Raw genomic sequence first — 27823 nt, 5'->3', positions numbered from 1 at the left:
AAAGCACAGCGTTTATACAACACATTGTACAGTATAAATGATTTTTCAAGAAACAGAAACGTCTCAACTACTCAAGTACAGATTTACAGCGATATAAAAGCATTAGAACAGCTTGTAGGTCATTTTCACAAAACAAATCAATATACAAAATATTTTAGTGGTTTTGTACTTTAAAACACAGCCTCTAACCTATCGATGGTTACACAGTACCATCAACTGACTCGGTGTAAAAAGGTTTCATTTTATTTTTATTTTATTCATCGTCAATGTCTAAACTCCAGTGTATTTTTTCAGTCGCGTTAGAGTGACATTTTGTCAACAATATTTCACATTTTCTTTAGCTTTCCCATAGGATGAAGCTGAAGAATACTGAATATTTGTATTTTTCTTTTCCAAGACTTTTTCAGTCTACAGTATTGATATTTAGACAGGTTCTCTCTCTGTCTCTCTCTTTTTTTTATTTTATTTTTAATAACCTGAGGTAGACAGCATTTCCACAATCTCCCTAGACCATCTTTTTATGGCCTTTTTTATTTTCATACATTTGTTTAACTGATTGTGTACATCTACATGTACTGTACTTTGGACTCGCCCCTGTTTGCTGCTGACACTTAAAGGAAATGTCCACCCTGAAATCCATTATTTTTTTTTTTTTAATATTTGTGATGTGCTTAGCGTTGTAATAGTTTCTTGGTTAGCACTGTCGCCTTGCACCTCCTGTGTGAGTTTGCATGTTCTCCCTGTGCTTGGTGGGTTTCCTCCAGGTACTCCGGTTTCCTCCCACAGTGCAAAGACATGCAGATTGGGTTAATTAAATCTTCTTTGTCTTTCGGCTGTTCCCTTTCAGGGGTCGCCACAGCGAATCATCTGCCTCCATCTAACCCTATCCTCTGCATCCTCTTCTCTCACACCAACTAACTTCATGTCCTCTCTCACTGCATCCATAAATCTAGACCTCCTGCCTGGCAGTTCCAACCTCAGCATCCTTCTACCGATATATTCACAATCTCTCCTCTGAACATGTCCAAACCACCTCAATCTGGCCTCTCTGACTTTATCTCCAAAACATCTAATGTGGGTTGTCCCTCTGATGAACTCATTTTTAATCCTATCCATCCTTGTCACTCCCAAAGAGAACCTCAACATCTTCAGCTCTGCTACCTCCAACTCTGCCTCCTGTCTTTTCTAATTAATGATGTAAAATAAAGAGTTCCCAAATTGCTCACTGTGTGTAAATGTTGCCTGGAGGTCCAACCACAGTCATACAAACTGGAATACTTACAATGGTCACCATTGGCTACCACAGTCCCTAGTTGGACTACAAAGGATCCTATTTAAAAAAAAAATCTCAAATGGGTATAGGACTAAACCACACTTGCACCTCCATCATCAGGTGAAAAAACAGCAGGGGGGACCTGGAACCCAACCCAGGAGGCACCAGGTGGGGTACACGCTGGACGGGGTGACAATTCATTGCAGGGCACACATACACACAAATTTACACACTATGGGCAGTTCGGAAACACCAGTTAGCTTAATCTGCATGTCTTTGGACGGTAGGAGGAAACTGGTGTACCCTGATGAAACCCACCAAGCAAAGGAACAACATGCAAACTCCACTCAAACAGACCCAAGGCGGAAAACAAACTCGGACCCAGAAGGTGCCAGGCATCAGTACTAACCACTAAGCCACCGAGATCCAAGTTTAAACTGCAGATTTTAAATAATAATAATACTATGTAAGTCATTCGTTGTGGATCTTTCCTTTAAGGTGTCCCACAAGGTCCACCCTTTAATTTTAGCAAAGTACTATCATGTATACAGTATCATGTACAGTCTAATAATTTACACACCAAATACATTCAGTGGCTTTGACACTACGAAACAATTCTGTCTTAGTACTTTAGTCTAACAGATCAGCAGACATCTCCAAGCCTATGTAATAAGTGAGCTCCAGCTGGTGGGGATCAGTTGTGATCCAGTCCACCAGAACAGGCACCCTGAGAGCCCCACTGCAAGCACCACCAAGCTGGCTTTGAGAACAGCTCGGGGTGGCCGAGTGAAGTGTGAAGGCCCCATCGTGGCTAGTAGGGCTGTGGTCACAACCAGGGTAAATAATATCGAGATGGCAGTGTTAATAGCCACAATCTGACCGAACTTTGAAAAAGGCATAATTGTGCAGAAAAACAGTGGTACGGTGGATATGACTGTCGTGATCGCACTCGATACAATGGCGACTCCGACGTGATTGACAGCTTCCAGGGTTCGCCGCTGACGCTCGGTCGATGGGTCCTGTAAAACACAGAAATGGACAATTGTCTTTGCTTGAAATAAATTATTCTTGGAACAAAAGCTGAAAAGTCTAACGGCATTGTAAGCTAATATACTGTCAAGGCCTCTGTGTACACACACTTTTTTACCGATATATATATATATATATTTTTTGTCATAATACAATGACAAAGAAGAGGAAACTAAATATATTAATATATTTTGAGCCCATACCGTGCTGTGACTGACACTCCCCATGTTTCCTGTATCTCCAGCAAGCAGGAAGCCCTCGACCAGGTGTAGGCAGTAATCCACCGACGATCCAACTAAGATGGAGAGAGAGATGGCCTCCACTGCACCCATCTCCCAGCCTAACCAGTACATCACTGCCACCACAAGACACACCACACCTGCGCATGGGTAGATACATGACTCTTAGCTTGCCAATAATGTTGAGTAGGTCCCCCTTTTTGCCACCAAAACAGTGATCTACTGTGTATTCTGACACTTTTCTGGTGAAACCAGCATTAACCTTCTTTAGCGATTTAGAGCATCCCACCAGAGCTGCAGTTTTGGAGTTGCTCTGACCCACTCCTCTAGCCATCACATCTTGCTGTTACAATGGCGACAGATATGGAGAGTAAGGACTTTGAGTGATGGCTAAACGACTGGAAGAAAGCAACTTTCTTTTTAAAAATTTTTTTTTTCTGCAGTGGTCAGGACCTACAAAAAGTGATCCAAGGAAGGAAAACTGTTGAACGGGCAACAGGGTTCTGGGTGGCCAAGGCTGGCCCATGTAGTCTGATCCAATAAAGGAGCTACTGTAGATTACTGCTGATTTCAGTAGAAAGGTGTAAGAAAACACAGGTCATTACTGTTATGGTAGCAAAAGGGGGACCTACTTGATATAAGGCAGGTGTTTATTTTGTTATGGCTAATCACTGTACATATTATATAATAATTTAAATAGAATTGATCAATTTTTTCACATTAACAATGTACAGTAACAAAATAAACAGTAACAAGGCACGAAATAAAGATTATAATAGCTGTTGTTTCTGCATGATTTATGCTATTCATTCATATCCATGCATCATTTAGTACAGATTTAGGGTGCCAATCCATCGCAGGGAGCACACACACACTCACACTACGGTCGATTTGGGAATGCCAATTAGCCTAACCTGCATATCTTTGGACTGTGGGAGGAAACCCACTAAGCACGGGGAGAACATGCAAACTCCATGCACACAGAGACGGGAATCGAGCTTGGCCGGGGATCAGACCCGGATCCTGGAGGTGCAAGGCGACAGTGCTAACCACTACACCACTGTGCCTCTGTGCCGCCTCTTTAGAGTAGATGCTTGGGCTAATTTGAAGTGTCTCTTCATTAAAGGAACCAAGATCCAAATCTAAACATATAATGTCATAAGAATGTTCTATTGGGTCAAAGCTATCTATTGCTAAAAATGTACTTTAACTGAACCACTCCCATGCACTTTTTTTTTTTTTTTTTTTTTCAAATTTATGCAGTTATCCAATCAAAGAATTAGGCAATATTTTAATAAATTCTATCAGCCTATGTTTTTTTGCCCAGAGGTTCATCCTCATGGGTTATGCATTCCGGGATGCTTTTCTGTTTACCATGGAAGTACAGAGCTGTTCTTTGTTACTGTACATGTATCCACATAGCACTGCTGACTTAATAGATTAATGCGTAAACAATAAGGTGTATGGTAATATATTCTTTATTATTATTATTATTATTATTATTATTAGCACTAATGACATGTTTAGTTCTCGGGACCTCCATAGCAGGCTGTAGTGCTCCATACAAGTTTATAAGTATGGACAATGGTCAAAGGAACATTCCTGAAGTAGATTCACGGAAAGGTAATGTCTCTTACCCAGAATGCTAAGCAGGATAGGCAGCAAAAGTAGAGGATGGACAGTAAACACAGCAACGGACGCTATACAGATGGCCAAGGACATAAGTAAACTGTAAAGCGCGCTCTCCACACCTACAGTTAGGAAGGAATCAAAGAATGCCACAAGGATATGTCAATTCTGATCAAACATTATATAATCAAGCACAATTTTCCCTATTTATTATAATCATTGCGTCTATAGACCACTCTATTCTTGTGTATTTCCCTTCTCCCACTTTTAAGCACCTATGATCTCCATGAATATCTGCTTCCAGTGCTGGCAAGTCTGAAAGCCGCGTCTCAGAGCTGAACTTTGTGGGAGGGATGCTAACTGCTCCTGCAGGAAGCTCTCCCATTGCAGGAAATCCGAGTAGGCCTGAAACGACGACTTCCCTTTGTAGGTGGTCTGGGTTTTCAAGACAAGCAGAACATAAACAGGAGAAAAGTTAGAGCAGATTAACTCATCAAATAATGAATGTTCCATTAGCCGTGTTTAACTCACTGATTCAAAAGCCATGGAGATCCAGTGGACTCGTCCCCCCTGCATACCCACTGCACCATGGGATAGCTGTCCAGGCAGGAGGTTGGGCTCGGGAAGAGACTGACACTCAGGATGGAGGAGAGGAAGAATAGACGTGAGACTGTTGCCTGAAGGAAAAGAAGAGAAAGTACAGGGTGGATCAGAGTCAAAAAGGAAGAAAGTAAGCCTCAGTATGAGATGCCATAATGTAACCATTTTGATAATTTGGTACATATTTCCCGGTGCCTTGGCGTCATTTCGCACAGAACAAAAATATGTCTTCTTTTTGAAAAATAACCAACGACCATGTGGTGTGATATGGATTGATCAAAAAGCACTCTTGCACTTTTATCCCCGGGTGGTTGATTCTTTTTCAACGACAGCACAAATCTGAAATCTTTTATTCCTCATATACGGCAATTCTTGTGTGCGTCAGCATGTGTGTATGTGTGTGTGTGTGTGTGTGTTTGTGTGTCGTTTCACCTGAAGGTAAGCACTGTGCCCCACCAGGCTTGACAAGCTGCGTATTGGCACTGATGGTTTTGCAGAGTCGGCACAAGTGGCCAATTTCATTGAAGAGATCAAAGTCAGGATCGTAGATCACGCTGCCCTTTGTAGGGGAAGGCAATGAAAAAAATAATTACAAAAATTACACTGAAGTCTAAATCAAAGCCAGCGCTGCACAGTGGTGACTTTGTGATGATGACTCTATAAGGAACAAAAAAAAGTTGGAACATGAATATAAAATGTGTAAAAAATGACATATGAAACCTATTCTATATTGACTTTTGTAATATTGTAGCTCAGGCAGGACATAAATTACACACTTTGCGTTTAATGTTAACTGAATCGACTCTGATCAAGTCTGATTTAGAGGATGTAGAAATGTGAAATGTGATGAATTCAGTCTCCTGGGATAGTCTCTAGGTCCCTGCGACACTGTATAGATGATGAGTGAGTAAGTGACTGTGAACAAGATAACATGTGATTCATGTCATTTGCATTCTCACTACTAATTCATTTGTCACCCTTCTGTACATTTAGGTGGATAGACGTCTGAATTGTCAGCTTGTGGTGATGAAGAGTAAGGCCAAATTCATAGCTAAAGAAGTGACCGAAGCAACCAACAAACAATCCATCAACAATGAATTGTACTTTTGAAACACTATTGTACCACTGGATGCCTGTAATGCATTCTGTTTGGTTAAATGACTAATGTTTAATTGTGAATATGACTCAAGTTCTGACAAACACAGTGATATATCCTATGTTGTTTTTCCTCTTCTTTCTAGTGTTATAGGTATAAAATATAAAAGCCGGAAAGACATTTGCACTCCCATGTCTCACCAGGTCTCCAATAACATGGTTGTCTGAACGCTGAGTCCGGTTGACCCCGAGTATCCCGAACACAACGAACACCATGGCTCCGGTGTCCACCAGTGGACGGACTGCTGGCTTCCCACATCCGCCACCGCTACATGGGTTGAAGCCAGATGTCTTTGAGCTCTTCACCTCTCTAGGGGCTGAAACAGCCAAAAGTTATCTCAATGATCATAAAGATTAGTTATCAATTCCATCTACCCAGATATTGGCTCTTAAAGTGCATAATAGCACTCTTAGACTGAACAGAGTACAATGGGAGATTGTTGCAAGAGAAACCAGGAGAAATTGCTTTAAATTAGGGGCATAGGCGTACTGTATGGAGGTATGGGATAACTAGTTAAGTTAACAAAAACAGTATGATAAAAAGACGTCGAATTGGCCAATGACGGGCCATGTTTATGACAAACAGCGTTGGTCCAGGATTGGAAGGCATCTCATTTGTTAGTACTTTAAAACTTCAAGCTGTTATTTTCAGATTGAAGGTCTTTGTAAGTTTTTCTTTAAAATTTGCTTGGAAGGAAGGATGAAAGGACATGAGAGAGAAGGCTAGCTTAGATTTGAATTGGATTTGAATGCTCAATGCAACAAGTATCCTTCTCAAGTTTTGGAGCTCAATAATATTTAATAGTAAATAAAGTTTATATAAGTTTCCTAGTATGTGCCTGTAGGGTTTCAAGTGTTCTACCTGCAGGCACAGGGGTGTAGAAAATGCTCTGAGTGGCTCCATCATGCGCAGAGCTGACCATACAGCCCGGCGGTCCGTCACACACGCGGCTAGGGTACGGGCTCAGGTTGTGCTGGGCAAAATACAGCTTCCTAAAATAAAGAAAGTATTTGGTTACACATAGAAATAAGGTAAATGGCAAATGTTATCACAATGGAAGTGCCAGAATATAAACATTACAATATGTTTTATGTAATGATATGTGATGGTAATGAATCTAATCAGTTCCTCTGGTGACCACCAGGGGAAGATGTTGTTTCCCAATTAAGAGTGATTGCATTTACTTGTGGCTTAACTGTGGTTTATTTCAAACCTCTATGCACACTGCATCGTTCAGTGCTACAAACAACTTTACCAACATCTCTTGATCTTGTTCTTAGGATTTCTGATTGCAGCTTGTAGGATGTCTTTCTCTCCATCCACTATTTTATGGATTTATCCGTCTGCTTTTATGAATTTTAGACTTAAGGAATGTTTCTCTTAACCTTTATCGCATTCCAAGAGCTCGGTGACTCTTAGTTGCCCCTCCTCCTGCTTCATCTGAAGTCATGCATACCAGCTCTCTAAAAAGTATACACTGATCAGCCTTAACAATAACACTACCTAACATTAACACTGATTGTCAATTATATACCAGCAAAAGGTGACAGGACCCAAGGCTCACCCATGTGGGACCAAAGCCAGCCAATCTGATCCTACAGATAAGCCAATGCAGCTCAATGCCTAAAGGAGAACCCAAAACCTAGGTGGTTATAATGTTAAGGTTTTTAATGTCATGGCTGATTCGGGTAAATAGTGACTTGGAATGTCAATGTTTTTTCAAACCAATTTCTGTACCAGAATCTGGTCTGCATAAACTGTTTTAAAGATAACACTAACCCTTTCCTACAGCCAATAGGAGATTTACAATACAATTTCTGTAGTGGCAAAAATTCCATTGCTTTTTCCTACCTCAGTATTTTTGTATTCCCCTGAGTAAGCTAGAAACCTTTCCTTGAAGGAGCAATTGCCGTGCTCACCATATAATCTGCATCAGAGGTCATGACCCAGGAAATATACTAGAATTTACTTTCTGACTGGTTCATCTGCATGAAGATGGAGCTGGAGACCGCATGTCATGCTCCCAATCTCTTTATTAGAACCTAAAGATAGTGGTTTCAACAAAAAGAGAAAGATCACTCATAATATGATTCTGCTGATCAGCTTTCTGGGGATGATACCCCTTTTTTCAGCTCAAAAGACTTTTTCTTCAGCGGTACCTCCACTGCTTCCTCTCCTTACTTTGTGGGGTGCGAGAATCTTGTACCCAATTCAACAGCGCTGTAACCCAGTCACCAAGAAAACATAGTAATGCCCTTTTAATTAACCAATGATCCAGTAATTTGAAGCATTATCAGTGACATTTTCCGTAGCATTTTAAATCATGCCTCAATCACATCATCAAAAAGTTCAATACTACAGAGGTACCTTCCTCTCAGAGCTAAGACCAACAAATCCCATATGTGGGTTACCTGGATCCTTGAGGCAGAACAGGAATAGAGCTCGAATGGCATTTTATTTCTATTCTAATCCTAGAACTGACATTTTCACTCTAGAAGTTGATTATGCAGTGCTATCCAAGTGATCTGCAAATATTCAACGGGCAACCATGCACTTCCTATTCTCATAATCTTTTTTTCTAAAATGGCAACCAGAGACATGAAACTACTCTCAGGAGAGTTGAGAGCAGTTTGTGGATACATTCATTCTGCATCGTTATCCATGAGAACCTGGATTATGTATACAGTTATTACATGCTTACATGCAATGGACCATATATCCTATATGGTTTTAAGTGCACGCATTATGTTCGTATCCAACATTATGGCATTCAAATTGTTAAAGGGGATGCCACCTGTATTTTGTAAATCTATGCAGCCTCCAGAGTTGGAAAGTAAACCCTAGCCCATTGTGTTGACTTTAAAGATGGTGGCTCTGGTCAATAAGTGAAACCCAATTCTAGGTATAAACCATTGGATCATGTATGGTGTTATTGCATCTACAGTACAACTACAACTCACTGTCCATTTCAGGGTTTATTTGTGTGCACATGTTATATGTTACATAACATTTACATAACACTCTATTACTGGAACCTGACCACTAAATATCAAAGGTAACCTATTAAACCTTGGAAATAACCTACCATACCATGTCTCTCTACCTCCTCACTGGGGTTGGTCACATCCTTTGGGTTATGCATGCTGCCAGTTTCCATAGATTAACCTATACTATGGAAGATAACTACGCTGATCAGCCATAACCTTAAAACCAACTACTGTAGGTTTTGCACTCCCCTTGTGCCACTGGGGTGACTCTGGCCTCTTGAGGCTTGGCCATGCTGTGCCTATGGGATGTGCTGGGGTTTTATGGCACCAGGATGTTGGGAGGGTATCTATTGGGTGCTGCGGGTTGTAAGGCGGGTGCGGATGGAGCATCATATGGGTGCTAAATCACATTAATTGGGATCTGGGGAATTAGGAGGCTGGGTCGGTGACCTTCGCCTGCTGGGCATGATGCGTAACAGCCTGGGTGCACTGGATGTTCTGGTGTACTGTATTTTTATCATGGCATGGGTGACCCTTGATCTTGCCTGCAGTTTACTGGTATAACGTTATGTGGTGTTGCTGTAATGGCTGATTGGTGTTGTAATGGCTGATTGGTGACACTCTTGATTAAAAGACTGCACATACAGTATATCAGTTGATTCTGACATATGTCTTTTTTGCATTGGTGGTAATTCATAGTACCTACCGTCTCACACCATGTGATATTAGCAAAGCTTTTATAATAAATAAGTTACCAGAGCAACTTATGAAAACTATCCAGCTCACCTGCTGTTCTTCTGCTCGCTAAGCGCCACGAAGAAACTGAAGTCTGACCTCCAGCCGTGACTGGGGTCACATGACCCCAAGGTCAACATCCATCGTGGCCGTGGATGGTAGGCATGCGACACACACACCGTTAACCGTGCACTGTAGTTGCCATGGCGACTGTTATAAGCCTGTTGCAATAATAATAAAACCATCATAAACTGACAAATTTAAGCAAAAAAGGGGCCACAAGGGTTTAAAAAAAAAATGAATCATTATTGTTTTTCTTGGACAGAGATCGACAGTTTACAAAAGAGTGGCTCAAGTTAAATCATGTACTGTTTCTCCAGCCAGGCATATGCAATGAGCGTTTATAGATTTCTGTGAAGCAGCAACATTAACCTCTTGCAAAAACCAATTTGTCTGTGCGGTTATGTTTGGGAAGACTCCATTCTTCTTACCTATCCTGATTACTGGCCAAGTTCAAGTTGGTAATTAATTAAGTGTTATCTACTCGGTAATGCATTTTGTATTGTGTTGCATCACTTTGTACTGGCGTTTTGCCGAATGTTCTTTACTAAAGAACTGCATTTTGCATGGGTGTCATTGTTTATAATCCCTAAAACAGCACTGTTTATTCTGAGATTCTGTTGAGTTTGTGCTCTAAAGCCTTTAAATGTAAAGCTAATTACTGACATTTATTTATTTATTTATTTATTTATTTATTATTTACTTTTGAGTCTGATAAATGATAAATGGGTAAATATACTGTTTTTTTTTTTTTTTTTTTGTAATTATGATTCCAGGCTGTTATTAGGCATAATTATGCAATCGATAAAATTGTTTATAGTGTGAGCAAAAACATAATTTTAAGATTTACTAAATCAAATATTCTTAATTTATTTGTGAAAATCCAATTGCTAGGTTCTATGTAAATCAGTAATCTGGCGGTTCCTACGTTTTTATAGTTATTAGACCGTTTAACTAATCACTCTACTGACATAGGTTTAATTTATTACCTCAAAAGCAATTAGATTTTTAAATAATACCTTAGACCTAGTATTGTGTCAGTGGAACATTCAGGAATTTAAGGCTCCATGCTTTTTATGCACAATAACTAGACAAAGTATAATTGCACAATGGCACACAAACTGTTACTGTGTGGTTCGGGGAAATTTATTCTCTGGCTCCAAAAAAAAAGTGTGAGAACCTACTGTGTATGTGATGTATGGTAAAACCGGTGAGACATGCCGGTGTGTGTGTGTGTGTGTGTGGACCTGAAATGATGGCACGTCTCCATGCCTGGGGCTGAGAGCTCTCCAGGGAGCGGGCATGCTGGCACTAAGTGAGTAGCGGTAGAGGGTAACAGGTGCATCTACCTCCAGCTTAGAGACATAAACTGTCAGAAGGCCATCTGTAGGGACAATAAAGTAAGCCTTTAATTTATGCATACAGAAACACCTGCTGAGCTATAAAATGACAAACTTCTTTAATGTACAGTTAAAAAAGGTAAATCTTCATTGTTTATCAAACTGGAAATGATATACAGTGTTTGCACAGGAAATGTTATTCATGAAAAAAAAAAAAGTTGACCGAGCTCCAGATTTTGTGCAAATGTATAAGAAGTGTTCACGTCAAACCAGGACTTTTAATTGTGCAGAATAACAGAACACAGTGATTAACTGTGATGAACTCCCTTTATTTCTCTATAAAAATCCGCAGCTACACTGAAGCACTTATCCCAGTGTTGCACTAGTGCTTGGACACCATCAAAGTGGAACGTTTTCTCCTTTCATGCCACAAACATGTGGAAATGGCTTGAAGTGAGGTCAGGACTGTATAGAGACGTGGCAATAACTCCCAGCTGAGTTCCTGTAACGTGCAAGTGGTGTTGGTGAATGATTGTGTGTACAGTTCACACAGACAGATGCGTCTCTCCAGTGTGTGAAATGTTTGGGAAATGTCAATATGTTTTACACCTTCATTCATCAGACAGGTCACCAAAAGTCCCGGTTTGACTTGAACACCCTTGTAAGTATAAGAAAAATCACTCATGTTAAAAATGACATAGTTTCACATTCACATAAAGCACTAAATAAGAAAAGTGCTTCAATCTGGACAAAATATAAATTAAATAAGCTGAGGTTCTTTGCATTGCAAGATTTCTCACTTCACGCCTAGGAGCCGCCAGCTCACCTTTTAGTTGTTCTTTCTGTTCTATGAGCTTTTGCCTTTAATGGAGTTATGTGTGTGTCACTAAAATGAACAGCTGGTCTATGAATTTGCTCAGTAATTTATTAATTATTGCCATATATCATCAAATCACAGTATGGCCAAAGGTTAGTGGCCACCGAATGATTACTGAGGTATAAAAGAGCATATGAATCTATTTACAACAATTTTAGTATATATTTTTCATAAAACCTAATTTAGACAAACAATTTAACTCCAGAGCAATATCATACAGTGTCGCACCATAAAGTGCCCTCTGATTCGTCGTTTATACCAATTAATCCTGTATTCAGGGTCGCAGGGGTCCTGGAGCCTATCCTAGGAAACTTAGGGCACGAGGTGGGGTACACCCTGGACAGGGTGCCAATTCATCGCAGGGCACATGCATATTAGGAAACACCAATTCGCCTAATTGTATGTCTTTGGACTGTGAGAGGAAACCAGTGTTCCCAGATGAAAACCCACCCAGCACAAGGAGAACATGCGAAAAACATGCACACAGAGACGGGAATCTGACCGGACCCTGGAGGTGCAAGGCGTCAGGGCTAACCACTAAGCCACTGTGCGCCCCCATAAAGTGCATTCTAATGAATTTAAATTTTGAATTCGACCTGTCATAGAATGTGTAGCATTCATGCCGTTTTGCTGTCTCTGAGTCCCTTCAGCTTGGTTTGATGGGGGGTTTTTCCTCGATGCGGAGCTCACTGCATGGACGCTGCTGTGCAAGCTGTGTGGTGTCTCCATAAACACTCCTGTGGGACACAGAGTGAAATCATTTCAGCAGCATCCAGAATGCAGCCCAGTAAAAAAAATAACAAAGGGCAAAGTGGTGACAGAGTTGGTTACGCTGTGGCATTGAGCTGTTTAACATTGGTTGGAGGCAAGACACTAGCCCTCCTGAATTATTCATCACTGATTTATTCCGTCTTTAGGTTCCTTCAAGCGCGTGAGCATTATTACAGGTTTGGGGAGGAAAGAAGGTGAGAGCTCCTCTGAGGTAATAAGAATGAGACGTAAGGAAATGAGATATAAGGCGACGTCAGTGACGCCTCTCACCTGAGCACGTGTGACACGAGATCCCCTGGGCGCTCAGGTTGCTACGGAGATCTAGCAGTTGCTGTAAGTTGGTGTTGTGGTGAAAGAGTGCTGGAGCATGACTGGCTGGTTTCAGGAGGCCACAGCAACATGCTGAAGCGAGCAGGATCACAACATATAGGGCTGAGAAGAGGATATAAAACAGAGAACAATAGAGTTAATCAGATAACAGTACAACAAATGTTTTTAGTTTTTTTCAAATCCTCCTTTATTATGGTAAAATCCCAGAATGCAGGGCATCTTAGAAGCAATGGACGTCAAATGGCAGCTCATATGGTCATGTTTTCCTGGGTGGAATTTGCAGACAACTTGCTCTGCTACTGTGGAACCAAGTCAAACCCCTTCCCAGGTGTCCTGGGGTACCGTACCCCCCATTAGTGTTTCTTGGAATGCCACGCTACAGACTCACTAGCCATGTTCAGCGGGTTTTGGAGAAGAGAGCAGGTGTCTGAACGAACATAACATCAAAACCTGGATTAGCCAGTGTCAAGGTAAAACCGCAGAATATAAACCAGGCAAACGTCACAAAAAATACAAATAATAAAACATGCATGTGACCCAGGGTGCAGGAAATGTGGTCACCGTACTGTACATCTGCCCTTTCAACATCCTCTAATGTATTAATGATGTTACCTACAAGCTGAACCTGCCAAGCCATAGCTGCCCTGTCCTTTCACGTCTCTCATATCAAACCTCTCAGGCCAGGCTCCTTGCAAACCCCCACCACACTCACAAGAGCCAACCTGCATATATGATGAAATTTATCCTGAACTCATGACACAAAGAGGGCAAATTCCAATACATAATTGACTGTGAGGGCTATAGAGGAAAAGGAAAGGATGCAAGTTGCCAGATCTAGATGTGCTTGACTCCCCTGGAGTTCCATCAGTGAACCTGAGAAGTTCTACAGCCATAGAGGGACGCTTAGGAGAAATGCAGTGTGATCTGCAGGCATGGCCTTAATGGATTTCACGATCAATTTCCCCCTGATAACTCAAGCAAAAAGATGTGTTGTTGTAGTTGTTGCAGGGGAACCAACAACTACGCTACCAATGCTTATATTGTGTTTATAACCAAACCTATGTTTCGCCATTTACAGGTAAGAGTCTGGCAAAGATTCCAAAGATTGGACGTAACTAAGTGCATTTACTTTTTTACTCCATTTCGGTACATATTTCTCATATCTGCACTTTATTTGAGTACAGTAGTTTTATCCGAGGATACTCTTTACCTTTTTACATAATTACGTTTCTGCATGGTGCCAGTGGTGTGTAATATTTGAAGTGGGGATCTCGGCACCTGCTGCCTATTATGCGTAACTGCGTGTCTTGTTTTTCCTTAGAGACACGCCTAATAACATAACAGGTGTTGGAATTCAGAAGCGGAGCTGGTTGCCGACAGCGGCGAAAACAGCTCGTGCACAATCGGGAAGGAGAGAAAGAGAACGGAAGAGAGAGAGAGAGAGAAAGATCTTTACTGTGAGCTAATAAAAGATATGTACTTTTCATACTTTAATAAAGTTGAAGGTGAGAACTTTTACTCAGATACACAAGTAAATGGAGGACTTCTACTTTTACTTGATTACTATTTGGGAAAGTAGGGAATCAATCCATTAATTAACATTCAGGAAACTGCATTTGCATCAATTTCTGAATGTTTTTCCCCCTTTTATCCACTTCAGACATAAAATTAACCGCGCTTGAATAAATTTTATATTATTGGAACTTCATTCTCACCTATAATCGTTTTACGTCTCTTCAATGCAGGCTCAGCCACCCAGGATCGCAGTGCCCTCTGGAGCTTGGCGCTGACCAACCCGATGTTACCTTCTGCTTCTCCATCTGGGAGAGGCAGCAGAGCAGCGTCTGTCTCGGAATCGTGAAGATCTGGAGCAGATTGACAAGCAGGTTACCGTCAGTGTGAACCCTCTTCTCTGTGATGTGTTTTCAGCAGACGATGCATGGCAGAGGTACAATAATTCATACATATTCATACATACAGCTATTTAAATAAACATCTGCCTACAGTATGTTCGAATAACCTATTTTAAAATTATGTTTAATTTTAGTATGTACAGTAAATTGAGTTTTATTGGGATAGCAGAGGGCATAATTATGTTCAATTGCAGAAGATAAGCAGGTCAGTTCTTCTTAACAATTAAACAAATCAGTTGAGTTCAATTATTAATATTTAAGTTAATACTTAATGAGAAAAATTATTTGTGTCCGAAAAACATGCTTTTTCAGCTTTCCCTATTACTACTAAATTATATAGTGTTTTTTAAAAAAAAAACCTTTTTGAAAAACATTTTTTAATTTTCAATATTCCTAATTTTTTTTATCTCTTTATATTAAAAAGAATAAAAGGGTTCTAACCTCTTTCTTTTAAACCTGGGAGCTCACTCTCCGGGAAATTGATCATTATTTATGACAACATTATATTATATTATTATATTACATTATATTATTTATTATAAAAAAATTTATATCATTATATTATACACCTTGATATGTTTCTCTTTTATTTTTATTGTTTTTGGTATCTCTTGACTATTGAACATTTTATTTCAGCTTGCATCCTTCGAAATTGCTTTGTATTTGTTGAGATTTCTCGGAAATCCTTGATCTTATTAGAGCATGCACAATATTCTAGCATGAATACCAAATTCCTGTCTGAGACAGCTGATCATGTTAGTGTTCTGTTCATTCCTTAGATTTATCACCTGGACACTATGACCACATCTTTCGGCTTGCTCTATTATCTTTATTAGATCAGTGCCAGACTAGGACTTTACTCCTCCCTTGGATTCCTTGTCTATCTATGGCTTTGTATCCAATATGTTGTGAATATACAGTATGTATTGTTCTCTCTGTTTTATAGAGAACATTGTCAGTTGGCTGTAAGGAATGAGATATAACACTAAGCTGCCCATCACCGCAGTCATAGCTGGGTGGAGAGTGATCTGCTGAACAAATAGGAGTTGTTGATGATGAGGGAAATGAGGCTGACATGACCACTGACACATCAGCATATGTTGTCTGCCATGGAAGTGGAAAAGATGGAAAAAGATGCGTATTCAGCCAGACTCTTTTCTACTTTTCTAGCTTCCACACTTACTGTACATACTGTATGTTGAGCCTAAGCCATAAGTAACATAAGCCTAGTGTACTATACATTTTTGCACTAATTAACTGATAACACAAAATGCATGATCTATATAAATAAAAGAAAGGTTTTGCCTGTACATTGGTCAGAACCTCGCTCTCTCAATGATATCTTTGTTTTTTGCATTGAAGCACCCCAAACCAGTCTGTCTATATGTCTGTATGTCTGTCCAGCCAGAATTTGTCACATCATCACGCAATACTGACTGGACAGAATTGAATGAAACTTTAGCAGTACTTTGGTTTTTGCCTGAAGTTAAACTTTCGCCATAAATTATATCCAGATGTTGAGTAGAAATGAAGTTATGAGATCAATAGATCAATAGACAGAATTTAATGAATAGTTGGATTTCTGCCTAAAGTTTAACCTGCACCCGAAGTGAAATTAAAATATTAAGCAAACATTAAAACAACGTTTTAAACAGTTATGTGCCAGATTTAATCATTTATTTTGAAATAAGCTAGTTGCTCAATGAGAAAAAAACACCTGCACAAATAGATATTAATTAGAAAAACTAAACCAAATTTTTACTTGGATTACTTTAGATTTTATAATAATAAAGGATTTTTTTTTTAAATAAAATAAAAAATATATATATCTTTAAAAAAAAATTATTTGATCGACTTTTTTTCGATTTCTCATCTGTGATTCACTCTCTGATTACTGAACAGGGAGTGTATTTGGCTGACAACAAAATAAGAACTTATTGTAAACAAGGTGTAAGATATTGATTTCTTAGTATTAATAAGTTAGACAGAGAGTTCTGCTGTACAGAAAGACAGATAGACATGTACGTGAGGTTTAAACTAAAAATAATAATAATAATAATAATAATAATAATAATAATAATATATCAGTTTAAACCCCACGTACAGCAGAACTCTCTGTCTAACTTATTATTATTATTATTATTATTATTATTATTATTATTATTAACACTGATTACATTAAAGCTCATCAGATTATTTTTAGCTATAACCTTTTAACTCTTCTTACAAACTCTTTACCCGCATATATACTGCATGCTAGTACTTAATATAGATACTCAGATATATAGATACTGCTAGTATTTTCTTTTATTATTAAATAATAATAAATCCTGAAACTGAAAGCAAACACACCTGGTTCTGTCTCTACTGTCAAAAGAGCCACATCATCATCCTCATCAGAAAGAGGACTCAGATTGACCGAGAGTGTATTCAGAGTACTCCACCTGTGGGAAATCCAGTAAACAACAACCATTAAAAACCATATCAGGGCAGATCAATAGATATCACTCAGCATGAGCGAAAACAGAAGCTTTTATCGTACTTTACCATTTCATACAGGTGTTAGCGTGGGCAGCGGCATACTCATTCCAAATGCACAATGCGGCAGGCATCAGAATGGACACCCAGAGCCAGCAGCAACTCACGATGAGAGACATGAACAGACTAAAGTCATGCACCGCTGGGATCTGCATACATAATGCATAAAGTGGAGCCAACTGTCTGGTGTCCAGAAGTCAAATATGATTCTAATTATGCTGTTTAAAAAAAAAAAAATAAATAAAAAAAAAAATATATATATATATATATATATATATATATATATATATATATATATATATATATTTTATTATTTGAACCAATTCAGCAAAAAAAAAAATGAATAAAAAAAAAAATCAGCATTTTCAATTTATTTTTGAATAAATTTGAATAAACATGAGCTGATGACACTCAAATCTAAAAGCCTCGTGTTATAGTTTTATTATTGTTTTATTGCAATGTCGTTACAGCTTATTTAATCCTTTCTGTCTCAATCTTGTCTCCGGGATGCTTCTGAACATCTGTCAGCGTGCGGCTCATTAACAGCGCCAGGGGATTTTATGCTTTCTATACAGTGAATGCTCGCGACATGTCATTTTGTTTTCTTTATAGTCTCAGTGATTTTTGTTGTTGTTGTTGTTGTTGTTGTGTCATGCCATCCAAATGTCTTACTTACTATTGCTGAATAATTTATTACTAGAGACTTACTTTACATGCAGGTTGGTGATGAAAAAAAAAACCCTCATACTTTAGCAGTATTAGAGGAGTGCAATACTTTTGGTATTTCTTTGTATTTTTATTTATTCGCTATTGTATTTCCTATTTGGAAGTTAATTGTACTCTACACAGCAGGCTTTCAAGCAAGTCCTTTCAAGCAATCAATCCCTATACCAATCATAAGCCAGGTCATTCAGCAACAGTTTTGAATGCAGCATCATTGTACGTGTCTGAATAGAGACAAAACACCAGGTATTTATTTCCAATGTGGACATTTTGATTGTATCGATAGACTTTTGAGATTTAAGATGAATACAGTAGCTGTTTGATAATTGATGCAGGAAAATGACCCAACATAAAAGACAAGTCAGTGGCGAAAAAAATAAAATAAAAAAGGCTTTTGTATCAGTACCTGGGAGAAAGCATTGGCTGCATATGCGGCTGCCGTTGTGAAGGAGGTGAGGAAGGTGGCTCGACTCGCCGTCTTCATCGTGTGGATCATACGCTGCTGGGGTCCTACAAAATGAGCTGCCTGCCTGAACGTACTGATGAACACAAACACATCATCTACACCTGGAATAGAAGAGATAGAAAGAAGAAAACGATTTTTCCCTGGCTCAAGAAGAACATTCAAAGAAAACTCCATATGCCTTACGGAGCTTTTCTGTAATAAAGGCTTACCGTCGATGCCAAACTCTGTGAATTGGGAATTTCCCCAGGCTACAGTGATATCAGATGAGGAATTGGTGTATGTTCTTAAATGCTCATAAAGTAATCTGCCTTTGCTGAGCCATTAAAGGTAGGAGTGGCTTAATGGTCAAATTTTGGGATAACATATATTGATCACTCGGCTGAATACTGGCAATGTGACGACTGAGGACAGTGTCTATAACAGAAGTAGAACGTCCTCCAGATTTTTGAAACCAGCATAAGAATCATGGATGCATAAGACAACATGATTTGACATGACTTTTTGATTTGAAGTTCTATTATTGGAGATTTTATTTGAGATTGACTACACAGAAGAAATTTTTGGTTGTGAAAACATTGGATTGTGAAAACACAATGGATTAGTGGTCAGCACTATTGCACCTCGGGGGTTTGATTCCCAGCTAAGGAGGTTTTAAATTAGGTTGTTTTCTAGTCAGTAGGACTACCAGAGAGGGGCCATTTGGCCCTATCCCCCTAGCTCTACCAGAGAGGGGCCATTTGGCCCGGTTGTTTTTACCTAATATCCTTAATCACAAGTGAACAGTTGCCTTTGTTCTGTAAATGTGGCAATTACTTACTTAATTACTTACTTAAATGAATGGGAGTCAATTGTCGGTGATTAAGTTGTTAGTTTAAAACCAAGGGGCCATTTGGCCTACCTCTGGTAGGGCTGGAGGGGTCAGAAAAACCTGGTAGTTCTAGTTAGAATTACTTTAAAGGAAAGATGGTGGAACATTGTTGACTACATGATGATAGGATAACGTTAAACAAATGCCTCTAGGACAATTTTGCAAAAACAGTCTTAATACCAAACCGACAACCGGTGAGAGGGGCTTGAACTCCAGTTAATGCGATGAGAGGTATGGCATGGTAACCTTTGTTACTGCTGTTGACGATAATAAATGAGATTTCTATCCAACCATCTGTTGTCCAACTAGGGGCCTACATATAGTACCCATTATATAGTAACCATTATATTAATTTCTATTTTCACAACCATGGTAGGACCTCCGGTCAGCATTCACACACTAGGGGCAATTTGGGAACGCCAATAAGACTAATCTGCATGTTTTCAGACTGTGGGAGGAAACCAGAATATCCAGAGGAAACCCACCAAGTACGGGGAGAACTTTCAAACTCCATAAACACAGACCGCGAGGTGGGAATCGAACCCGAGCCCTGGAGGTGCGAGATGACAGCGCTAACCACTACACCACCTTATCGCCAAATACGAATAAATCTACTGAAATATTAAAAAAGAAAGCAGCCGGAAGGGAGAAGATGTACAGCAGTTTGTTTTTTGAGGAGATGTACAGTACAGCAGTTTGGAAGCTGTGGAAACACCATAATTCAGTAAACTAATTTGGGAGCTAAGCTGCAGCTCACAGTAATATGTCTGGAAGAAAATCTAACAGAGAGGTAACTTTACAACACTAAGAGACGCATGGTGTGAGATTCTGTGTGCCAGAAGCTGTTGTGGCCGTTCCAATCTCTGATCAGAATTCCAAACCCTGAGTCTAGTGGGATGTTGTGTGAATGATGGATATTGATCAGCATTTTTTTTCATCGATTGATAGCACTAGTTTAAACATACAGATCAAAGGAAATAACTTTTTTTTATTTTATTAAGAATTGTGAATAGTCTAGATAGGGTTAGGTATAGCTTACTGAATTCTGAAATAACCTCACAATGGAAACAGTCTATCAGTGAGCACTCACCAATGCCAATGATTATGAAGGCTGCCACACCATTAAGAATGCCCAGGTACTTCACCCCGAACACCACATGATAGATGAATAGAGCCACCAGGCAGCTCAGGCCAATACTTGCCAAGCCAAAGAAAGTCAGAAACACTACACACGAAGAAGAAGAAGAGAGTGGAGGCGGTTTAGATGAGTTAGGGAAATCTTTCTCCAAAAAAATCCAGAATGTTTTGATGAATAAAAGTAATGTTGATGCAGTATTAAAAAATAAAATCATTCTCAGTGGTTTGGTTTTTATAGTGTTATACAGTGGGAGGGTTATATTTTCATACGTTTATGACGTACAACAATATTATACTTCTGCTTAATTATATATATCTTGTTGCTAAGAGAAGTGTTTTTATAGGTTCTTCCAAACCTTACATGAAAAAGAAGTAAGGATATAGACCAGCACTGCTATACAGGTGCCGCTGAATAGCGCCAGCAACATGTCGCTATGGAACGTCCTTCTGACTTCATCATCAAAAAGCTCGGTACCCCCGTACAGCACCTTCACCTTGCTGTAAAAGAGATGGAAGGAGAAGTACAAGGACAGCGGGGAGCAGATATGTGGGAAGAGAAAGAGAGCAAATTAATCATGAAGAAGATTCAATGCACAAAAGGCAGAGGGAAGAGGTATTAACATGGAGGAAAATAAGGAGGCTCAGCACGGGTGGTTTGATGGAAGAACATGGAATTATCTTATTAGATCACTGCATGAGTTGAGCCCATTTTGAGCGATAATTATGTAGACACCTTTGATTTTGCCATCGACTAGGAATGGTTTGTGATTCAAAGGAAATTATATAAAAGTGGCAACATATACGGTTTAGCCTTAGCGTTCATGGAATTAGTCTTCTTCCTATGATGATAAACATGGATAAAATTTGCTTGCCAGAAATTCACCGAAGAGGAAAGAACGAATGATTCACTGTAGGAAAAAAGGATATCGGATGAGAAGGATGCATTTGAGCGTGCTTGCAATTACTTTCGCTTCATGCCAACTTCATCTGGGTACACTCTGTGTGACTTTGTGAAGGTTTTATGCACTGTTTAAAGACAAAGAGGTGTACACTTTGCAAAATGTTCTGCTTAGAATGTATGCTACCAAAATGCATTCTAGTTTTACTGGTACAATTCTCTCTGACTGATACGATTTTCTTGCTAGAAGTTTCAGCGGGTCTGCATTATGCAGAGTTCTTGGAAACAGGGAACAAAAATATCTCTCGGTATGGCTGTTCCGAGGGATGTAATACAGATTATCTTAATTACATCTCAGCACACTTAGCCCATCCTAAAGGGATACTTATTTTGATGAAGACAATTATGTCATTTTATTATCTGTAGGGTCATAAAAAAATAAAATAATGAAAATAATGTGAATCTCAAAGCATAGAGACTTGAAAAAAAAAGAAAGTCACTTTGTAAAAGCAAAGCATGAACTGGAAGAATACTAATCTTGTTAACCTTGGAGTTAAGTTTCATGATGGATTAGTTAGCTAACAGGTGAGAACAGGACTCTCAGTAATGTGATAATAGCAGGAGGCGATGCTAATTAGGTAGAGCTTAGGATAAAAACAAAAGTGCAATGTTCTAATTAGTAATGATTAAAAAAATCGTAAAATATTTTGACTCATTTCAGACTCATCTGTTTGGATTTCACTGGGGATGAAATACACCAGGTTACCAGTTCAGTAGTGCAAGTCAAATCGGGACTTTTTTCGGGACTTTCTCGTTAATGAAGATGTAGAATTGATTGACATTAACAAAAGACTTTAAGAAAGGCTAAGGCTCTACAGTAGGTTATTGATTGTTTTGGGATCTGAGGATCCGGGTCAAGCCCAGCCCTCTGTGGTTGCCACACCCAAAACTAACCAGCCGGTTCCAAGCCCGGGTTAAAAAAATTGGAGGGTGTGTCAGAAAGGGCATCCGGCGTAAAACCCATGTCAAGGTGTGTGTGGATAGAATGGTCCACTGTGGCGAACGCTTGATAGAAGCAGCTGAACGAAAGTTTGGGTAGCGGTCGCTCAGGAGCATAAGGATGTTGGTTTGAGGATATGTGGTTCCAGGCTTGAGCCCTTGTGCTAATCACATGGTCCACTGTGGTGACCCCTTGATGGGAGCAGATGAAAGAATTTACAGAAGATTTCAAGCCCAGTACAGTGAAGGGATTCTTTTTTGCAGTTTTTCCTGGCTGAGGTGGCTCGGACTCCACTCACTGCAGTCGTTCCCGTGAACATTAAACAAGTGGAATGCCTGATCTTTAGAGCTGCATCTATCGATGAATAATTGTGTGTACAGTTCCCATAAACACCACTTGCACTTTGCAGGAACTCGCTTGAAGTTATTGCCCCATATGCCATACAGTCCTGACTGTGCTCCAAGCCATTTTCACGTGTTTGGTCCATTAAAGGAGCTCCTGGGAGGCCAGGAAGTCCATTTCTCCAGCATACTGAGAAAACTTTCTACCTTAATGGTATCAGAGCACTAGTGAAATGCTGGGTTAAGTGCATTAGCGTAGCAGGGTATTATATAGAGACATCAAGGGAGGTTTTACTCTCATAACTATGTGTTTTGTTATTCTGCATGATCAAAAGACTTGACTTGAACACTCATTATAAAAAAAAAAACTGGGACTTCAGTGAATTTGTATTGCATATCTAAAAATAAGACTTTGCATCATTGATCCAACTTCATACTTGAACACATTCAGTTAATATTCACATGATTGTTAGAGGAGTGTAGTGATCTGGATCTAACCTGGTGGACTGCTGAGCCAGAATATCAGCATACTGGACCACAAAGTCCCTGAATCTTCGTCTCTGCTCCAGGGGTCGATCTTGTAGAGAGTAAAAAGATGGTAGTGGTGCTCCAAAATGTATCTCGCTACGGAGGAGAGAGGAATGAAGGCTGTCTGGACTGAGTGTCTCATCCACATACCAATAAAACTGGGGATGGGTGATCGCCAGACTCAAAGCACCTGGGCCAAAGAGGAGGAGGAGAATATGAGCAAGACGCATATTTTTCCTGGATTTTGTTTAATAACTGCAGCTGTACATGACATGAATATATCAAGTTTAATGGTGTTATACATTGCTATATTAAATGGACAGAAGCTAATCAAAAACATTAAGGTATATTAATTCCTTTGACGGCACCGTGGTGGCTAAGCTTATGGACTACCAATCAGGAGAGTACAGTTTATTGCGATTATGACCAATAAAAGCCAATGGAGTATGACTCACCTTGTATGTCTGCCAGGTCTGAACCCATGCCATCAAAGTAGATCTTCCCTCCTCGCTCACTGGGGAAGAGGTAGGAGAGGAGGGAGCTAGGGGGTGAGCAGTATGAAGGCCCCAGAGGAAGGTCTCTCAACACCTCCAGAGGCTTCCAGCAAAACTGCTGGAACTGTGGATGTTGCATGAGGAGGCGCTCCACATGGTGGATGGTATGAAGACGCTCAGGGGTAAAGATGTTGTTCTCCTTGTCGCCCTGGGCCACAAACACCAGCTCTATCCTCCAGAGTGCCTGGGTCTGAAGGTACGAGTAACCTGCGAATCTTGGTTTTCTGACAGCAGCTGAGCTCAATTCCTTAATCACGTGTGTTCTGTTAGATTCGGTCACTTTTCTAGTTTGTCTCGTTTTTCCTCCTGGTTTCTCATCATGCAACATCTTCATTGTTTTCTCTGTTTTAGTGTTTATGCTGCCTCCTTGCTTTTGTGCTTCCTTAAATTGACCCTGGCTAGTTTCTAAATCCACATATAGTAGTGTCTGATTGGTCACCGCTGGCTTGTTCTCTTGTCTGTTTAATTTTAGCAACAGGAAATCCCTAAGAGCATTTGATTCAAAATCAAACCCCTCTGCGTCACGCCGGTGTCTATCCCAAGACCCTAACTGGCTTTTCAGTGCAATGGTGAGTGCATCGAAGCGCTCTGCAGATGAATGGCTCCTTACTTCAAAGGCACTGTAGGAGAGATCAATGTCCAACGGCTCGCAGTAGATGAACATGTAGGCAGAAAGAGTCAAGGGAAGCAGGAAGCCTACAACAAGAACCACTCCACTGGCCCAGGGCCGAGTGTAAATCGATCCTACCACCCACCATATTCCTCTACAAACCGGCTCTCCCCTGACCACTTCAACTCCTTCCTCGCAAGCTTCCTTCTCCTCTTCATCATGTTGTTCCTCGTACTCACTAAAGTCCCACATAGCCTGGAGCAACAAGGGCTCATCCTCTGAATCCATGGTGTTACAGAGACAAACAGACAGTTATATCACTGCTGGCCTGCTGTACCTGTCTGTTATCTCCACATACAGTGCAAGTGTGATAAAGCACGTCTGAATTACACAGCAGTCTCCGGAGAGTGTCGGCTTATTCGTATATGGTTGCTCTCAAGGACAAGGACACGGTCATTAATTCTGTATTCCAGTAGGCTGCTGGGGCGTCGCCTCTGGCCTTTGAATCCTGAGCAGAAAGGAAATAGAAAAAGAAGAAGAGTGAGAGAGGAAATCATGAAAAGTCTCCAGAAGCAGCATGAAGGCCCAGGCAGCGTTGAGCCTTCGGCTTAGGATGCCAAATGCAGAGCATATGTATATGTGTGATGATACATTTCCCCTTCTTCATAGCCTTTCTCTCTTATTAGGAGAGCTGTGAAAGTTTCATCCCATGTGCTTACCTGTGAGGGCAGAAAACATGAAGAGAGCGCAATTGTAAGTTATATCTGAAACTGACATACAGAAGTTGTGGTTATTGAGTATCAATGAGAATGAATTAAGATTGTAAGGTAATGTGGATTAAAAGGAGTCCTACACTAACCATTAAAATAATAGAATTTATTCTGTTTTTATTCATATTAGTATCCTGTTTGATTAAATACCACTTATGGAATATATTATTATGTTGATGGATCGTACAATTGGTTAATGTGAAGGTGTGGTATGGTTAAACAAACAAACAAACAAACAAACAAACAAACAAACAAACAAACAAACACTATTATCACCCTGAACCACATTTTCCATTACCAGAACCTCCACCTCCTTTTATACCACGGAAATCTTTCTATTGGTGTTTTTTCTTATTTATTTTCCATTTTTTATATACACTACCACTCAAATGTTTCTAACTCCACGGCCATTCTTTATTTCTTTTCACACTGTAAAACAATGCTAAAGGCGTTGAAACCAAAATATACAATAATCTCCTTTGAACAGTTAATATTAAGATGTTTCTGCTACTTATGTTTTGTAAATCCTTCATAACGGCTCTAATCTGAGGTGCTGGTTGTTAATTGGTGATTTCTGAGGCTGGTGACTCTAAATGAACTTCTCCTCTGCAGCAGAGGTAACGTTTTGGTCTTGCTTTCCTGAGAAGGTCTTCATTAGAAACAGGTTCATCATGGAGCTTGATGGGTTTTGCAAATGCACTTGTGACAGAACTGTTCCAGAAAGGCTGAAATCTGTGTCTTGAAATTAACAATTGGTTGTTGTTGTGGTTGTTGTAAAATAATAACCCAATGCCATGTGTCATTTCATAGTTTTCCAAGTTCTCCAAAATCCCCAGTTTTGTTGTAGAATTAAGAAAATAACTCAATAAACATAATCAAAATAAAATTTGTAAATAATCCTAAGCTTTTAAGCGGGATATGTTTAATGCTGTAAAACATGTTAGTTTCCTTTGGTACTTAACTAGTCATGCATTTAATTTGCATTTAATAGAACAAAAAAAAAAAAAACCACAACGTTTCATATTATCAAAATATTCTACCACTCCCTAAAGACTTTCCTTCAGGGGAATGGAAGAGTACACACCTAAAACTTTAACTCTAAGTATTAGAAATGCTGACACTTCCAAAAAACATTTAATTTTCATTAACAGTATATATACATACAGTACTGTGTGTTTACAATATACAGCACATTTACAGTATATGACAATTAAATGCCTCTAGTGTCATACTTGGAATTTCTAATGTTTCATGTTTGAAAAGTTTTTAAAAAATCACATTAGCATAGACCTGTGATAAGAATTTAGGAGTTCTCCAAGAGACCTACAGTATATCGTTAGTAGTTTCTTTGGTTTATCCTTTTAAATATTGTGTGTAGAACCAACAATTTTGTATTTTAAGAAAAGGTTCCTGACCCTAAATCTGAATCATCCAAAAGTAATCCTTTGTTCTCTTGGCTGGTCAAGTGTCTGGTTTGTGGTTTGAATTAGTTTCAACTGCACACTTAAGGCCAAATAATATACAATTTGTCGAACAAGGTGATACTACATGCCGGTGTAGTGGTTAGCACTGGTAGTGGCCTTGCACCTCCAGGGTTGTGAGTTCGAGTCCCATCCTCAGGTCTGTGCGTGCACTTCTCCCTGTTTTTTCCCCAAAAATGTCTGTACTGTGCCAATCTATAGTGTGTGTGATGGGTTGGCACAGTCCAGGCGGTATCCCAGCTAGTGCCCTAGAATAGGCTCCAGGCTCCCTTTCACCCCATAAAGGATAAGTGTTCTAGAGAGTGTGGTGATGACATTATTCAGTATAGCAGATATTATTGCCTTTTTATTTTGCAAAACTGAGTTAATGATACACAAAAAAATATAATTGAGTCATGCACATAAAGCACACAAGTACATTGCGTGGGGGGAAAAAAAAAAACGATTTTTAGCGTTGCTCCATAAAATTTTAAATGGGTCATATTATAAGGGTTAAGAAATCCGAGGCCATTCAGATGTTCATATTCAGTGGAGGGGTATCCCCAGGTGTGCTCAATGAAAAATAGTCGAGCTATGCTCAAGGGAGGCATCCGTGTAAAGATAGCCCCGTATCTTAATCCCTGTATCTCTTCCCTGCAGAGAGCCGGTATATTTCACCTTTTAGTCTGGCCTGCTGCAGGATCGATGTTTGATTTAGGTGTTAACGAATCTCCCTTGGCATGCCAGTGGGTTGCAGAGACACTAATAAGCATTCTGGGACACATTTCCGAGCCCTGGAACACTCTGGAAGTCATCTCTCAACATACTGGTATAAAGCACTTACATGCCAGCGATAAGCGTACATTAGCAAACCTCTTCAGAAACGTTCATCAGTCACCTTGACATATTCGGTGATAATGGTTCTCAGTAAGCATATCTGTACACATCTCCGGACTCGTTTCACAAACAAAAACGTTGAAAGGGAATAAAA

The 27823-nt window shown here is 39.7% G+C and overlaps 1 protein-coding gene across 1 annotated transcript in view; it reads right to left on the bottom strand.

Moving 5' to 3' along the window:
- Positions 1-1346: 1346 nt before the first annotated feature.
- Positions 1347-27823, bottom strand: part of disp3 (dispatched RND transporter family member 3) — a 50440-nt gene continuing 23963 nt past the window's right edge. Inside the window, exons 2-21 of the mRNA XM_053504209.1 lie at positions 23894-25110; positions 23409-23628; positions 21033-21169; positions 20625-20759; positions 18607-18767; positions 17487-17626; positions 17292-17383; positions 14742-14891; positions 12967-13128; positions 12522-12662; positions 10956-11092; positions 9700-9869; positions 6788-6918; positions 6067-6242; positions 5203-5329; positions 4702-4847; positions 4446-4605; positions 4179-4292; positions 2506-2681; positions 1347-2292 (exon numbers count right to left, since the gene is read on the bottom strand). Of these exons, the coding sequence (XP_053360184.1) occupies positions 1936-2292; positions 2506-2681; positions 4179-4292; positions 4446-4605; positions 4702-4847; positions 5203-5329; positions 6067-6242; positions 6788-6918; positions 9700-9869; positions 10956-11092; positions 12522-12662; positions 12967-13128; positions 14742-14891; positions 17292-17383; positions 17487-17626; positions 18607-18767; positions 20625-20759; positions 21033-21169; positions 23409-23628; positions 23894-24890 (4029 nt within the window). The 5' untranslated portion in view covers positions 24891-25110 and the 3' untranslated portion in view covers positions 1347-1935. The remainder of the gene's footprint in view (positions 2293-2505; positions 2682-4178; positions 4293-4445; positions 4606-4701; positions 4848-5202; positions 5330-6066; positions 6243-6787; positions 6919-9699; positions 9870-10955; positions 11093-12521; positions 12663-12966; positions 13129-14741; positions 14892-17291; positions 17384-17486; positions 17627-18606; positions 18768-20624; positions 20760-21032; positions 21170-23408; positions 23629-23893; positions 25111-27823) is intronic.

This window comes from Clarias gariepinus, chromosome 9 (genome assembly GCF_024256425.1).
Source record: "Clarias gariepinus isolate MV-2021 ecotype Netherlands chromosome 9, CGAR_prim_01v2, whole genome shotgun sequence".
NCBI classification, from domain to species: domain Eukaryota; kingdom Metazoa; phylum Chordata; class Actinopteri; order Siluriformes; family Clariidae; genus Clarias; species Clarias gariepinus.
Note: the sequence above shows the minus strand (reverse complement) of the source record. Positions and strands in the feature narration are given on the sequence as shown.